Below are 13,750 nucleotides of genomic sequence, written 5' to 3' on the forward strand. Positions count from 1 at the left end.
CTTCTAGAATTCTGTCGAAGTTCCTCAGTGGGAGAGGAAGGGCCATCGCCGCACGCATGCGAACTGGGTGCGCTGGGCCGGGGCGGGGGCGGGGCAGGTCCTCGGGTGTGTGCACGGGTGCCCGCCCCTGCCCCCGGGCCAGGCCTGCGGGGGGCCTGCTGCCTCTGCGACCTTCTCGGCGCGTGTCTGGGGAGGCCTGGCTGCGTGTTGCTGTTGCCGAGCGATCTCGCGTCCACTCCGTTTGCCTGGACTGAAAGGCCGTCTCGTCTTCTCTCCCCCGCCTGCCCGCCCGCCGTGGGCCGCAGTCTGCCCAGTCCAGCCCGTCCAGCTCCAGCTCCAGCTCCGACTCCAGTTCGGATTCGGACTTTGAGCCGTCTCAGAACCACAGTCAAGGTGGGTGATGACAACGGAAAGCATGGGAAGTTTTCCATGGCGTGCTGCTGTGGGGGCACCCCGATCCCGCCTGGAGGCCGCTGGGGTCCCGGGCGGGTCAGAGAACCGGGGTCACGAGCGGTCTCCTGGCATGGCGGGCTTCCGCGTGGGGCTCACTCCGCACCTGAGGTCCAGCGAAGCCCAAGTGTGACGGCCGTTGCTACTCCGTACCCCGGGCCCGGGCAGGGGGGCGGGGGAAGCTCAGGCCTGGGCTGCACTCACCCTGGGCCTGTCTTCAGCGTACGACTGCTTGGCCATGCTGGGCCCCCAGAGGTCCCCGTCCCTAGTAGTGGAAGCTTAGGGCGTCTACTTAAAGGAAAAGCAGAAACAGGTCACCTGACCGCCCTCCAGGCGTGGAGGTTCCTTCCAGTGTCCGTCCCCTGGCCCTGAGGGTGCCCCGTGTGCGTGACGGGGCCTGGAGCTGCGCTGGCTGAGGCGGTGCTGCTGGTTGCCCCACCCATGGCCAGACGCCCTCCGTGCCAGCCCCCCCCCCCCCGCCCCGGCGAAGGTAGCGCAGGTCCCTGTGCCCGCCGCGCACCCTGGCCTGTGCCCGCACACGCTCCTGGATCGCACAGCATGTCCGGCCCGCACCTCCTTCTGCCTTTTCCCTGCGGGACCCCGGGGGGCGCGGGCTGGGAGTGGCGAGAGGGTGCGAGGCCCCCTTGGCTGCCCCAGAAGCCCCCGGGGAGGCCTCGTGCAGGCTCAGGGTGGCCCGGGTGCTCCCGGCCTACCGGCCGTGGGTGTGCAAGGACCCAGCTGAGCCCGCTGCCCACCCTCACACCGGAAGCATTTCTTCTGGTGGATTGGACCGACAGTCTTCCCCCCGTAGGCTGGTGTCACTCTGGGGGGGGGGCTCGTGGAGAGCTAGGGAAGAGGAGTGTTTTGGGGGGGTTCTGACCTGGAATTCAGACGTGCTGTCGAGAGGAGGCCGGGGGATGGGCTCGCGCCCACACTCTCTCCAGGGGCTCTTATCTTTAGGGAAGGGAGGGGGAGCCTGCTGAAGTGGGATCACGTGACCACTGTAATTGAGGGCTTTGTGTCCCTCTGTTGCCTTGGTAACAGGAATATAAACCAAGATGCCGTCTGTAGGGGACTGGAACTGGGCGCCTCTGGAGAAAGGGGAGGACTGTGGGCTGGGCGAAGCGGAGGGGGTGCCGAGGGCTGGGCAGGCCCGGGCGGGGGCACGGGCGGGGGCACGGGCGGGGGCACGGGCGGGCAGGCGGTCCCGCGGCCTGGGCTCCGGCTGCTCGCCCTCCCGGCAGGGCTGCCTGGGCCCGGCTCTAGGCAGAGGCTCTGACTTCAGCTCCTTCGGCTTTGGCTATGGAAGGGCCCTGTGGTCCTGCCTCAGACCAGGGGCCAGAGGCCTGTGAGCAGGGCCAGGAAGGTAGGGGACGTGGGGAAGCCAGAGGATCCCTGAGGCAGGGGTACCCTCGGGGGCGGTTCTTGGAGCTAGGCGGCAGGCCTCACCTGGCCAGAGGGACTTGTAGGCGGTTTGTGGGTGGTTTTGGGGGGTTTTGTCAAGAAACTCCCTGGGTGCAGAGGGCCGTTGCAGGGCCCGGGCAGCCCTGACCACTCTCCTGCTCCCTCGCGCCCTGCAGGCCCCCTGCGCTCCATGGTGGAGGACCTGCAGTCGGAGGAGTCCGACGAGGACGACTCTTCATCAGGCGAGGAGGCCGCCGGCAAGACAAGCGCAGGGAGGGATTCCAGGTGCCTGGACCGTGGGGGCACGGGGGGGCCCTGCTGATGTGCAGGGCCTGGAGGAGGCGGGGCCAGGACAGGGCAGCCCGGGGTGGGGACAGAGGGGCCTGCTGGAGGGCACTCTGCCGGGGGCCACGCTGTCTCTCCTGCTGGGCAGAGTGCAGGGGTCGGAGGTGGCGTTCTCTCTCCTGTCACTGGAAGGAGGGGCTGCCAGGCGGGGGGGGGGCCACCACCGGAGGAGGGGGACCGCTGAGGGCTAGCCCTGGTCTGAGGCGGGGGTGGGGTGCGGCTGGTTCCTCTGCTCGGGGGCCTGGGGACCTTTCTCCCCTTCCCCACGTATGCGGCACGGGGTGAGGACAGACTGAGAACCATCCTGTGGACACCCCGGTCCCCCGGAATGAGCCCACTCGGGGAGGCTGTGCATTCCCAGGCTGCAGGGGGCAGCCGCGGCCCAGGCCCGCGGCAGGGGCAGACTCCCGTCGGCGGCCCGTCGGGCCCAGATCCAGCCCCTTCTCCCTGCGGGCCGAGGCCCTTGGGACTCAGTGGCTCCTCAGACCAGGCTGGCCACTGGGTCTGGTCTGCCAGCAGAGGCGCCCCGCGGGTGCTCGTGGGTGGTGTGTGTCGGGGTGGCTGGTGGGCCCTGCCGCCCCGAGGGCCTGGCCGTGGGCGGTCCGAGGCGGTGGCCCAGTGGGCTGGGGCATGAGCAGGACCACCCGCTTCCCAGGGGCGGGTCCCCAGCAGGTCCCCGGCCACCCTTGCTGGTGCCATTCACGTGGAGGCGGGCTGGGCGGGAGGAGCGGGGAGCCGAGAGGGCTGACGGGCGCGGGGGCCAAGCGTGCAGCAGCGCTGGGGGCGGCCCCAGGGGCAGGCGGGCGGGCGGGGGCTCCCTGGGCGCCAGCAGCCGCTGCTCGTCCGTCGTCGGGGCGGGGGCCACACAGACCCTGATGCTGGTGCCGCCGCTGCCTGGCATGAGCTGGCCGAACCCCGTCTCATCCTCGTCTGCTCCCCGGGGAGCCCACAGTCTGCCGGGCCCCCAGCTGCCGCTCGCTGGACCTGGGGAAGAGGGCGGAGCCAGGGGCGTGCAGGGTGACAAGGGGACGCTGCCCGCCCTTCCCCCCGGCCTGACTCAGCCGGGAGGCCAGAGGCCCGAGTTTGGGGCCCCAGGGGAGAGCAGGCGCCCCAGAACCCGGTGTTCACTGTGGGCGAAGTTAACCAGGGAGACGGACAGCCTCGATCTCGGGGGAGAGACAGGCGCCCCCGAGGCCCGGGCTCCTCACAGCCTCTGGGGGGGCTCGTTGTAGGCGGAGGGGGAGGTGGCAGGCGGGGCCCGCTGTGTCCCAGGTTTGGAGGAACCGCTGTCAGGCTCCCCGTCGCTGGATCGAGCCCAAAATGCTCACGAGGGACTGGGGATCCCAGGGGAGCAGGGCGGAGCGTGGGCCTGTGCCCCCCCTCCCCAGAGGGCTAGAGAGGAATTTGCTTCCTCTACATCCCTCTCTCTCTGCTTCAAGAGATTCTGGAAAAATCGAAAGGGCTGTAGCAGCTCACGCGCACAGAGGGCGTGAGCGAAGCGTGAGTCTGAGGGGAGGCCGTCCAGCCCGCGCTGGCCGGGGGTTTCGGACGTTGGGTGCGCGCCCTTGCCTCCCCGAAAGCAGTGACCGTGTGTCACTGTGAGCCAGCCCCTCTCCCGCACACCCCTCTCAGGGACGTGTCTTATGGGTGAGGAAATGGAGGCGCAGGGCCCCAAGAGCTTCGAGGTTGAGCTCCCTCCAGACACCGTGTCCAGCGTCCTGCCAGAGGGGCTGCCGCTGGGGTCCCTGAGGGAGCCTGCCGTCAGCGTGCGGCTCAGGTGGGGTCTGCGCCTCCCCTCAGTGGACCCCGAAGGCGGCCCACCTGCAGGACCACGAGAAAGGAGCCGAGCCCAGCGCGCCCCATCCCTCAGGCTCACAGCGGGGCAGGAGCCTCGGGGCGCCCTGCCGCGCTGGGGTCACCCGCACGCCCACTTCCTGTTTCGCGTGGCAGTGGCCGCCCAGGGCTAGGTGGGCCTGGTCTCCCACGGGCTCCTGGGCTCAGGCGTCACTCGCAGGGAGGGGCCGGCCGTTCGGGGAGTCCGGTCAGGCTCAGGTCCCGAGCAGCAGGATGGCGAGCCTAACGGCTCCGTGCCCCTCGTCAGGCTGAGCTTCAGTGACAGCGACAGCGACAACAGTGCTGACTCCTGCCTGCCCAGCCGCGAGCCTCCTCCCCCCAAGAAGCCGCCCCCGCCCCACAGTAAGGTGAGCCCCGGGGCTCGTGCAGGGCCCCCCACCCCCCCCGGGATGGAGGTCTCTGCGGCCAGCGGGTCTCCGTTCCGTCCTAGAGCCAGGGCCCGGGCTTGTCCAGGGATCCCAGGCTGAGGGTGGTGGGTCCAGAGGGAGGCTTGGGTCACCCCCAGGCCCCGGAGGTATGTCTGCTCCCCAGGATGGGCTTCCCTTGGCGTTGGGGGCCAGGCGAGGGCGGGCGGAGTGCTGCGGGGTGCCAGGGAGGGGCACAGGTAGGAGCTGAGTGCAGACCCCGACTCGCCCTGCAGGCGTCAGGCCGGAGGAGCCCGGAGCCCTGCGGCAAGCCGGACAAGGTCCTCAAGAGGGGCGCCTATGACAAGGTGGGGGCTTGGGGGCAGGGGGTGGGGTCGGGGCCCAGGGTTCCACAACGGGACAGGCCAGCCCAGGCGTGCCCAGCCCTCGGTCCCTGGGCCGGGCCACCCCCTCAATGCCGCTGCCGCCCGCAGGCCTACACGGACGAACTCGTGGAGCTGCACCGGAGGCTGATGGCCCTGCGGGAGCGCAACGTTCTGCAGCAGGTACCAGGAGGCCACCGCCCTGGCCCTCGGTCCTGGCCGAGGACACGGGTGACCTCAGAGGGGGTCCTGGGGCGGGGTGCCCGCAAGGCCTGCAGGCTGCCTCCCCCTCCTCCCCCTCCTCCCCCTCCCCCCCCCTCCTCCTCCTCGGGGCCGGGGCCGCCCTAGCCCCTGTTCCCTGAAGCCACCCCGTCACCGCCTTCCAGATCGTGAACCTGATCGAGGAGACTGGTCACTTCAATGTCACCAACACCACCTTCGACTTCGACCTCTTCTCCTTGGACGAGACCACCGTGCGCAAGCTGCAGAGCTACCTGGAGGCTGTGGCCACATGACCCTGGGCCGGGTGCTCGGCCCCTGCCACCGGGGCCCCAGGCGGCCCCCCCTGGGCACCGCCCGCCTTCCTCTCTCTCGACTCGCCCGCCCGCAGCACTGCCTTAGTCACCGCCCTGTCCTCGGCCCACACGGCCAGCTGCACTTTCCTCGGCGGCTCCCCGGCCTGTCCTCCACACCAGCTCACCGGGAGCCCTGAGGCCAAGGGGGGCTGGGCCGGCACTGCTACTGCTGCTCCCCAACACTCAGGGGCCGTCACCTGGGCCCCCCTTGGAAAGCGGCTTGTGTCGAAGGCAGCGCTGAGGCTCGTTTTCGCGGAGGGATGAGTGTGCCCGGCGGCAGGAGCCTTGCTCCGTGGTGGGGCGTGCGTCACAGTGTCACTGCTCAGGCTCGTCTGAGCAGCCGGGGTGCTGCCTCCAGCCCCCCAGATGGTTCAGACGCGCCCGCCGCACCCCGGACCTCAGGGGCCCGTCCTCCGTGCGAGCGGGGCGCAGCCCCGTGCTCCCACTGCTGGCTCCCTGCTGCCCAGTCCTCGCTGGCGCGTGTGCGCGGAGGGTGCCGGAGCCGTGGCCAGGGCAGCGGCGCCTGTGGGGGGTGGGGGGCGGGTTGTGCGGGACTTTGGGGGTGAGATGTCTCCACTGGTCTTGTCGGGCTGGAGGCCGAGCCGGAGTGCCAGCCGGCGGCCTCCAGGTGCAGGGAGGACCCCTCCCTCAGTGGTACGAGGACGCCCGTCCTCCGGGCACTCGGAAGGCGCGGCCCGGGGCCTGTGAACACGACGCCGGGGCAGTGACCCCCGCGCCCGGCCACGCTGCCGGCCGTCTCCAGGAGCGGCCCCCCGGGCCCCCGCAGCTGCAGGCCGCCCCTGGCGACGGGTCCCGGGGCTCAGCCGCTCCTTCCTTCATAGGATCCTCTTCTTCCCTTCTGTTGATCGAGTCTTCGAACATTGAAAAAAAATGAGCTTTTGCCAAATAAGATGGGATAGCTTGTGGAGTCTTTCAAGGAGCGCCAGGACTCAGAGGCAGCCCTCACGCCCGGCCCTGCCGCCGGCAGGCCCTCCGGGCTCGGCCGTCCCTCTGGTTTGGGCCTGGCCCTCCTGTTCCTGCCATTCACAGCCCCCGAGCCCGGATGCTCCGAGGGCCGGGCCGGTTCCTCCTCGCTCCGGCCCACCTGCAGGGAGTCTGCTGGGCCTGGGGACCTGTTGGCTCAGCCTCTGTTCCCCCAGACCTCGACTCGAGGCTCCTGGAGGCCTCCACCCCCGACTTTTGCCCTGAACAGGATGTGGGAAAAAGGACGAGGGGGCCCAGAGGTGGGCTCACTCTCTCTCTCCAGCCCACTGTCAATCAGCCTCCCAGTCCTGGTGTTCCAGTGTGGGGAGCACCACGCTCCTCTTCCCTGTGGTCCCCAACTCCTGTGCCCCTGCTCCGATTCTGTCTGTCACGCCCTGGGGAGCCCCGTGTCGCAGGAGCCCCGAACTCCGGCCTTCCTGGGAGCACGCTCGGGGGCGGCCCGAGAACCGTCAGCGGAAAGTGCCACGATCCCTTGCCCCGCACTCGGGCCCCCTCTCCTGACCCCCTGCTCCGGGGTGTCAGGAAGAGGTCAGGCCTGGGCCACGGGCCCTGTGCTGTCACCGTCCCCTTCCCCGGGCAGGCCAGCAATACTCCGAAATGGGCACCTTTCTTCTCTGGAAAATCTCCCAGACGTTGGACGGAAGGAACTGGCCTGAGCAGGCTGCTGCTCCGACCGCGGCCTGGCGCGCTCTGCAGCGGCTGCGGGGCCACAGGCAGGAGAGCCTGCTCCAGGGCGCTGGCCGTCCTCCTGCACCAGGGCCTCCCGCAAGGGACCGCAGGCTGCCTGGGAGCCAGGCCCTGCGGCCCGCCCGTCACGGCAGCACTAAGTGGCCCTTCCTGCTGTTCGCAGGGCCTTAGGAAGCACCGACCATTTCTCAGTTACCTCCTCCGGCCAGAAGGCCTCCAGTGCTGTCCCCCGGCGCTGCTCTGGGCCCGGCGCTGGCCTGCGACCGCCTGATGGACGTGCCAGGCAGCCAGGGTCCCGGCTGCAGCACCCCCAGCTGCTCCCCTACCCCACCGCCCGCTGCCCGGCAGCTGGGCCCGCGAGGGCTCTGGGGACGCTTCCATAGGAAGGGGCCGGCACTTTGTTAATGCCGCGTTCAGCGCTAAGCCCCCTGCCCCAGTGCGAACCCCTGTGTCTTGCTGTCTCCTGAACAAAATGTAAACCGACGCCTAAAAGCAGAAGGTATCGAATACCTTTCTTACCCATAAGGGTTTTTACAAAGAGTGTGTCTCGCTAGGAACTAGGACACACTGGCCCAAGACCCACTCCTGGGCAAAAGGAATAAGGAGAATCGTGTTTGTAATAAGTTACAGGATTGTTTCTGTCCTGGATTTTAAACTTTTTTGTTAAATTGTGAAATTATGGAGGAATTTTATAGAAAAAAAAGTGAAATAAAGTCAGACGGGAAAGCAGACCTGCGTGTAGGGCTTCGTGCGTCTGCTCGGCTCCTCCCGCTGCGGGGTTGGGGGAAACCCGAAGCCAGGGTGCGCCTCGTTTCCGCCCCCTGTCTCGGTGCTTCCGGGCCAGGACTCGGCTTGGGGGGCGGGGGGAGGGTGAGCGAGGTCGGTGTCCTGGGAGAGTAGGGACGATGCCACCGGAAATCCGGGAGGGGCCATGTGACGGAGGCCTGAGTCTCAGGCCTTGCTTTGGATGGGGTGTTCTTGCCTTGGAAGCTGACGGCAGGGTTCGGGGTGAAAGGCCTGGCTTCGGAAGATGGGTGGGTTGGTGGGTGGAGGAATGGATGGGTCCACGGGAGGATGGGAGGGTTGGGTGGATGGCTGGATGATAGAAAGCGACATAGAAAAATGTGGGCAGAGACATCCTCTGCTGGAGGCCGGGGTGCCCATCTGCCCGTTCATGGTGTGTTTTGCTCTGAACTCAAGCGTGGCAGGGCTGAGCGAGCCCCAAGGGGACAGAGCTCTCTCAGGCCCCATCGAAGCAGCCCTTTCTAGTCTGTGGGCTCTAGCTCACCAGGAGGAGCCAGAAATTCTGTGGTCAGCATGGCAGGCCATACCTTCTGGCCACTCTGCCCGCAGCAGCTCGGGAGACGGCTGACCACCCCGGGGTACTCGTGGCCCCTCCCTTCCAGTGGTGGCCAGAAGTTCCATTTCCAGCATCAAGGCCATGGCCTCTCCTGCCGGGATCTTTCCCACTGGAGAAGGATTCCACAGGCCTTTTGGGACAGTTTCTGATCTGACCTCCTGAAGTAGGAACAGAGTGAAAGAGGGTCCCAGACTCCCACGACGCCCCGGAAGGATCACGTGCGTGTGGAAAATGCGGCAAGGCTTGCCGCAGGCCAGGCGCTGAGGATGCTCTCCTCGACGCTTCATGAGAAACCGCGTCTGAGAGCCGACCTGCCTGGGGTGATGCAGCGGGCAGGTGCGTTTCCGAGGCTCCCACCGGGGGCGTGGCGGTGTGGCTCGCGACAGCCCACGTTCGGTTGCATCTGCCCACGTGATCGCCCCGTGTCTCGCTTCCGGTCTCCCGCTCTGCGCTGCCCGGCGCCGGCCTCTCCCTTGAGCCTGAAGAATTCTCATTCGCATTCCATTTACTACAGTAACGAATTCTCTCAGCTGTCACCCTTGCAGAAAAACTTCACCTTCGAAAGGATGTTTTCGCGAGGTATAGAATCCTAGGCTGGCAGGGATTTACTTTGAAAACTCTGTCGTCTTTCGGCTTCCATTGTTCCTGTCGAGGAGTCAGCCGTTGAGTCTCAGCGTTGCCTCTTTGAGGATAATGTATCTTTTGTCTCCGTGACCTCTGCTCTTGTCGTTACTTCCTTCCGGTACTTTTAAGAGATTTTCTTTTTGTCTTTTAGTTGGAAACAGTTTCTTATGTTTCGGTGACTTCTTTCTCTTCTCAATGTGGCACCTCTGTCCCTTTTAAATGTTTTCGCCCAGAATTTTTTTCAAATCTTAGAGTTTAGATTTCTATTTTGCCGACACAGGTGGACGCGTGAAGGTCCCCAGGGTGCCGTGCTGTGAGCAGCGGTCCTCACCCTGCTTCTCTCTCTTCTCTCGCTTATCACATGTCCTCTGAGAGCCCTCTGTGCACGGGCGAGGCATAGCTCCTTCCACACACGGTAACACTTCTTTTTCTTAATACGTCTTAGAGTCCATTCTGAACCAGTGCATCGAGTAACTGCACCATAACTTACATGACCAGCCCTGCTGGTCGGCGCTGGGACCGTTTTCCCTCGTTCACGTCTGTGACTGCCCGTAACCACGCGTGTGAGCGTGTGCGGCTGGATGGATCTGTAAGCAGTGGCTCTGGCGATGGAGTTGCCTGTTTTCCCGCTGGCTTTCCTGGCGTTCGCACTCGTGTTTGCACGCTTGTGTGTCTGTACTTCTGTGAGCTCCTTACAGAATACGTAGCTCTTTGCAATGTATTACGTTCCCCCAGTTTGCCTTTAATTTTTGTTTCTGGTCTTTCCCCCATGCTGAGGTCTTAGATTTTTATTGACTAAGCTTTTATTTTTTAATTAAAAATTTTTTCAATCAAAAATTTTCAGTCGTAGTTAACACTCAACATTATGTTAGTTTCACGTGCACAGCATAGCGCTTAGACATTTAGGTAACTTATGAGGTGATACCGCTGATAAGTTTAGCACCCCCTGACACTATATGTAGTTATCACAATATTATTGACTATATTCCCTGTGCCGTAGTTTATATCCCCGTGACTATTTTGTAACTGCGAATTTGTACTTCTTAATCGCTTCACCTTTTTTACCCATCCCCCCAATTCCCTCCCATCTGGCAACCGTTAGTTTGTATCTATGAGTTTGTTTCTGTTGTGTCTGTTCATTTGTTTGTTTGTTTTTTAGATTCTACATATAGGCGAGTCATATGGTCTTTCTCTCTCTGACTTATTTCACTTGGCATAAGACCCTCTAGGTCCATCCGTGTTGTTGCAAATGGTAAGATTCCATCTTTTTTATGGCCGAGTAATATTCCATCGTATATAAGTACCGCATCATCTTTATCCAGTAGTCTGTCAATGGGCACTTAAGCTGATTCCGTATCTTGGCTGTTGTAATAATGCTGCAGTAAATACAGGGATACATATATATTTTTGAATTCATGTTTTGGATTTTTTCGGATAAACACCCAGAAGTGGGATTTCTGGGTTATAATGTAGTTCTATTTTTAATTTTTTGAGGAACCTCCGAACTTTTGCATAGCGGCTGCACCAATTTGCTGTCCCACCAACAGTGCACGAGGGTTCCCTTTTCTGCACGTCCTCGTCAGCACTCGTTATTTCTTGCTTCATCGATGATGGTTGTTTAGACAGGTGTGGGGGGGTACCTCATTGTGGTTTTAACTCGCATTTCTCTGATGATCATTGACGGAGCACCTTTTCATATTGGTCATCTGTATGTCCCTCTTTGGAAAAATGCCTGTTCAGGTCGTCTGCCCATTTTTCAGTCAGATCGTCTTTTTGGTACTAAGTCGTATCGCTTTGTGTGTTTTGGGCACTAACCCCTTACCGAGTGTGGCATCGGCGACTCTCTTCTCCTGTTCAGTAGATTGTGTTTTCGTTTCGTTGATGGCTTCCTTTGCTGTGAGAACCTTCTTCGTTTGATGTGGTCCCTCCCATTTGTTTATTTTTTTTTCTATTGTTTTCCTTGCCCTAGGAGACATCTATATTAATTTTTTCTTTAAATGGTTTTTGGGTTTTTACTCCTTGTCTAGAATGACTTTTTTAAAAAGAAAAAAACAGTCCTCCTGGTTTCTCCCTGGAATTTAATTATTTTCCCCCTTTTTCTTCCTCCCGCCCTCCATCCCTTCTTTCTTTATCACCTTTCAGTTTGTTCCATCTGGGGTTCACTTTGCTTGGAGGTAGGGCCACAGCCCTATTTCCCCAATAGCAACACAGGCGATCCATCCCCATTTATCGAATAATCTCTTTCTGCTACTTATTTGAAACGCCATCTTTATTGCATCGCTCAGTTCCTGCATATATTTCTGTTTCTGCCTGGCGTCTCTCCTCTGCGTGTTTAATAATGCTCCATCACCGAGCTATTAATTCCTGCTGCTTTGTAATTTATTTGCTCTCTGGTAGGGCTAGTCCTTCCTCCTCCTCCTTCTTCTTCTTTTCTTTTTTTTTTTAGAATTTTCCCAGATAGTCTTGCATGTCTGTTTTTCCATATAACCCAATCAGCATAATTTAGGATATTTTTATCTTACCGTTTTGAAGTTCACGTTTACATTCTATTTTTAATTCCAGTTTTTGAAAAGATCCTCGCTGGCATTTGCAGGGCTCCTGGAGAGTTCCCAGCCATTCTCTCTCCAGATGCTCCCCTTCCTCTTCTCTCCTCCTCCTGGACCCCCTGTGATGTTGGCCCTCCAGGATTCACCTGCCAGCCCCTAACCAGCCCCCATTATACCTTTGTAATTGTACCATGGTTCTTGGATATTCGCGCTCTCTCTCTCTCTCTCTCTCTCTCTCTCTCTCTCTCTCTCTCTCTCTCGCTCGCTCAGAGTTGGGGGCTTCACCACATGCCGTAGCCGTACGAGTCGTAGGCTGAAATTTCCTTCCTGTCCTTGGTTTCGCCTCCCTTGCCCTCACGGGTATCCCCAGAGACTCCTTTTAGAATCAGGACTGAGCCTTATAGTTCTTTCCATCTGGAATCCTGTTGTTACACGGGAGCCCCAATGATGTGATGGCAACATGCGGACCGGGGCCGGGGGGCGGTGTTCTGTGCTCGCGGCCTGTTGAGCTTGTGCCCTTGGATTGCGACCTCCTTTTCAGCTTGCTTCTTTTTTTTTTTTCTTTTTTTTCCCCCATCTTAGCTGAGAGGAAGGGTAGACAGGGCTGGAGTTAGGTATTTCCCTTCCCCCAGCTCAAGGAGGCTCTGGTCAAACCAGCGATTGTCAGACGCGGGCGAAACTGCAGTGGAGGGCGCGCCTTCGTCAAAGGGAGCAGAACGCAGAGCTCGGCACACAGCAGGTGGTGAGTGACAGCCCAGCGAGCGAAGCTCCGTCCGCGTCCGCAGCCGCTCCCAGCGACGGCATCGCCGCCTCAGCCCCGCCTCAGGTCCTCAGGTGTTAGATTCTCCTGGGAGCCCCGGTCCCCGATGCCACGAAGGTTGGGACCGCCGCCTGGGTGCACCTCAGGGTGACCGTGGACAGCCGTCTCCCAAGAGGATTCCAAGCCTGTGCAGCCACAGCTTCCCACTTAAAGAACATGCCCAGTTCTCCGAGGAAAAGCAGCTCACGAACTTCACCTGTCACTTGGCGCCTCTCCCAGAGCCCTCAGCGTGGAGCTCGGCACCCGCCAGCACCGTGACACCATGGGGCGCCTCCTGGGCACTGTGGGGGATTGGGTAGCACCCACCACCCCGTTGTGACAGCCACAGATGTCTCCAAACATCGCCAGTGTCCCGAGGGGGGCAGTTAACCCTGGATAAGAACCACTGCATTAGTGAAACCTTTTTATTGATCTTTCACATTTAAATTTAAAGTCCTTCCTAGGCCTCTCACTGGGAGCCATTTCCCTCCTGTGGAAGGCAGCTCCTGGGCAGGTGTCAGAGGACAGGCGAGGGGTGGGGACGGCAGCGCGCCCCAAAGAAGGGAGCCCACGGGCTCTTTCCCAGCCGCTAGTAGTTGTTGTCCTTGTAAAAACTCTCGATTTCGGCTTGGTACATCTTGGCCACTACGGCCCTCTTCAGCTTCGTGGTCATCCCTGTGACAGAGTCAGCACACTGGGGCCTTCCCTCCCCGACCGGACGAGGCGTCGGTGGCCAAGTTTGTTCAAGGACGCAGAGGGGTAAGTGGTGCCCGTGCGTCTGGGGGCCCTGACCGGAGCCCGGAAAAGGGGTGCAGTAGGCCGGTCCCCAAGTGCCCCGCGAACATCGGTACCACACGGACGGCGGCTGCGCCTGCGCGGGAGGCTCGTCAGAGGAGGGGCTGGTGACAGACACGGCCGCCAGGGAGCCCGGCCCCCCGCGGGAGCCGGCCCGGTCTCTGGGGCCAGGACTCTGTCCCCAGCCGCGTGCGCTCACCCAGCTCCCCGCCAGCCACGGAGAAGTCCGTCTCCAGGAGGGCCCACTTCACGATCCTGGCGCTGTCTGAGGTGGCCTCTGCGTTGGCCGCGACAATCCCCTGCCTGATGAACTCCACGACCGCGGGGTCTTCCTCATCAATGATGTCCGACAGCCTGGTGGACGGGCTCCTGAGCTGCCGGCACAGGGCGATGGCCTCGCTGGTCAGCATGTCCCGAGGCTGCCCTGTGTCCGTGTTGACCTGACACTGTCATTGAGGGGTGAGGGGTCAGGCAGCCCCTGAACTGCCGCCACACCCACGAGTGGCCCGCAGGCCCAGCTCCCCACACTGGGGGCTTGTCCTGGAGGCTCACACGTCCCTGTCACCTCGACCCTGGGAG

At 62.1% G+C, this 13,750-nt stretch overlaps 1 protein-coding gene across 2 annotated transcripts in view; it reads left to right on the forward strand.

Annotated features, from left to right (window-relative positions):
* Positions 1 to 7,776, forward strand: part of MLLT1 (MLLT1 super elongation complex subunit) — a 49,417-nt gene extending 41,641 nt beyond the window's left edge. For both annotated transcript variants that reach the window (XM_036234036.1, XM_016145159.2), the window contains 6 exons: positions 306 to 393; positions 2,031 to 2,139; positions 4,301 to 4,400; positions 4,694 to 4,765; positions 4,892 to 4,963; positions 5,167 to 7,776. In XM_036234036.1, coding sequence (XP_036089929.1) covers positions 306 to 393; positions 2,031 to 2,139; positions 4,301 to 4,400; positions 4,694 to 4,765; positions 4,892 to 4,963; positions 5,167 to 5,295 — 570 coding nt within the window. In that variant the 3' untranslated portion in view covers positions 5,296 to 7,776. The remainder of the gene's footprint in view (positions 1 to 305; positions 394 to 2,030; positions 2,140 to 4,300; positions 4,401 to 4,693; positions 4,766 to 4,891; positions 4,964 to 5,166) is intronic.
* The last annotated feature ends 5,974 nt before the right edge of the window (positions 7,777 to 13,750 follow it).

The sequence above is a fragment of the Rousettus aegyptiacus genome, unplaced genomic scaffold (assembly GCF_014176215.1).
Source record: "Rousettus aegyptiacus isolate mRouAeg1 unplaced genomic scaffold, mRouAeg1.p scaffold_m13_p_16, whole genome shotgun sequence".
Classification (NCBI taxonomy): Eukaryota; Metazoa; Chordata; class Mammalia; order Chiroptera; family Pteropodidae; genus Rousettus; species Rousettus aegyptiacus.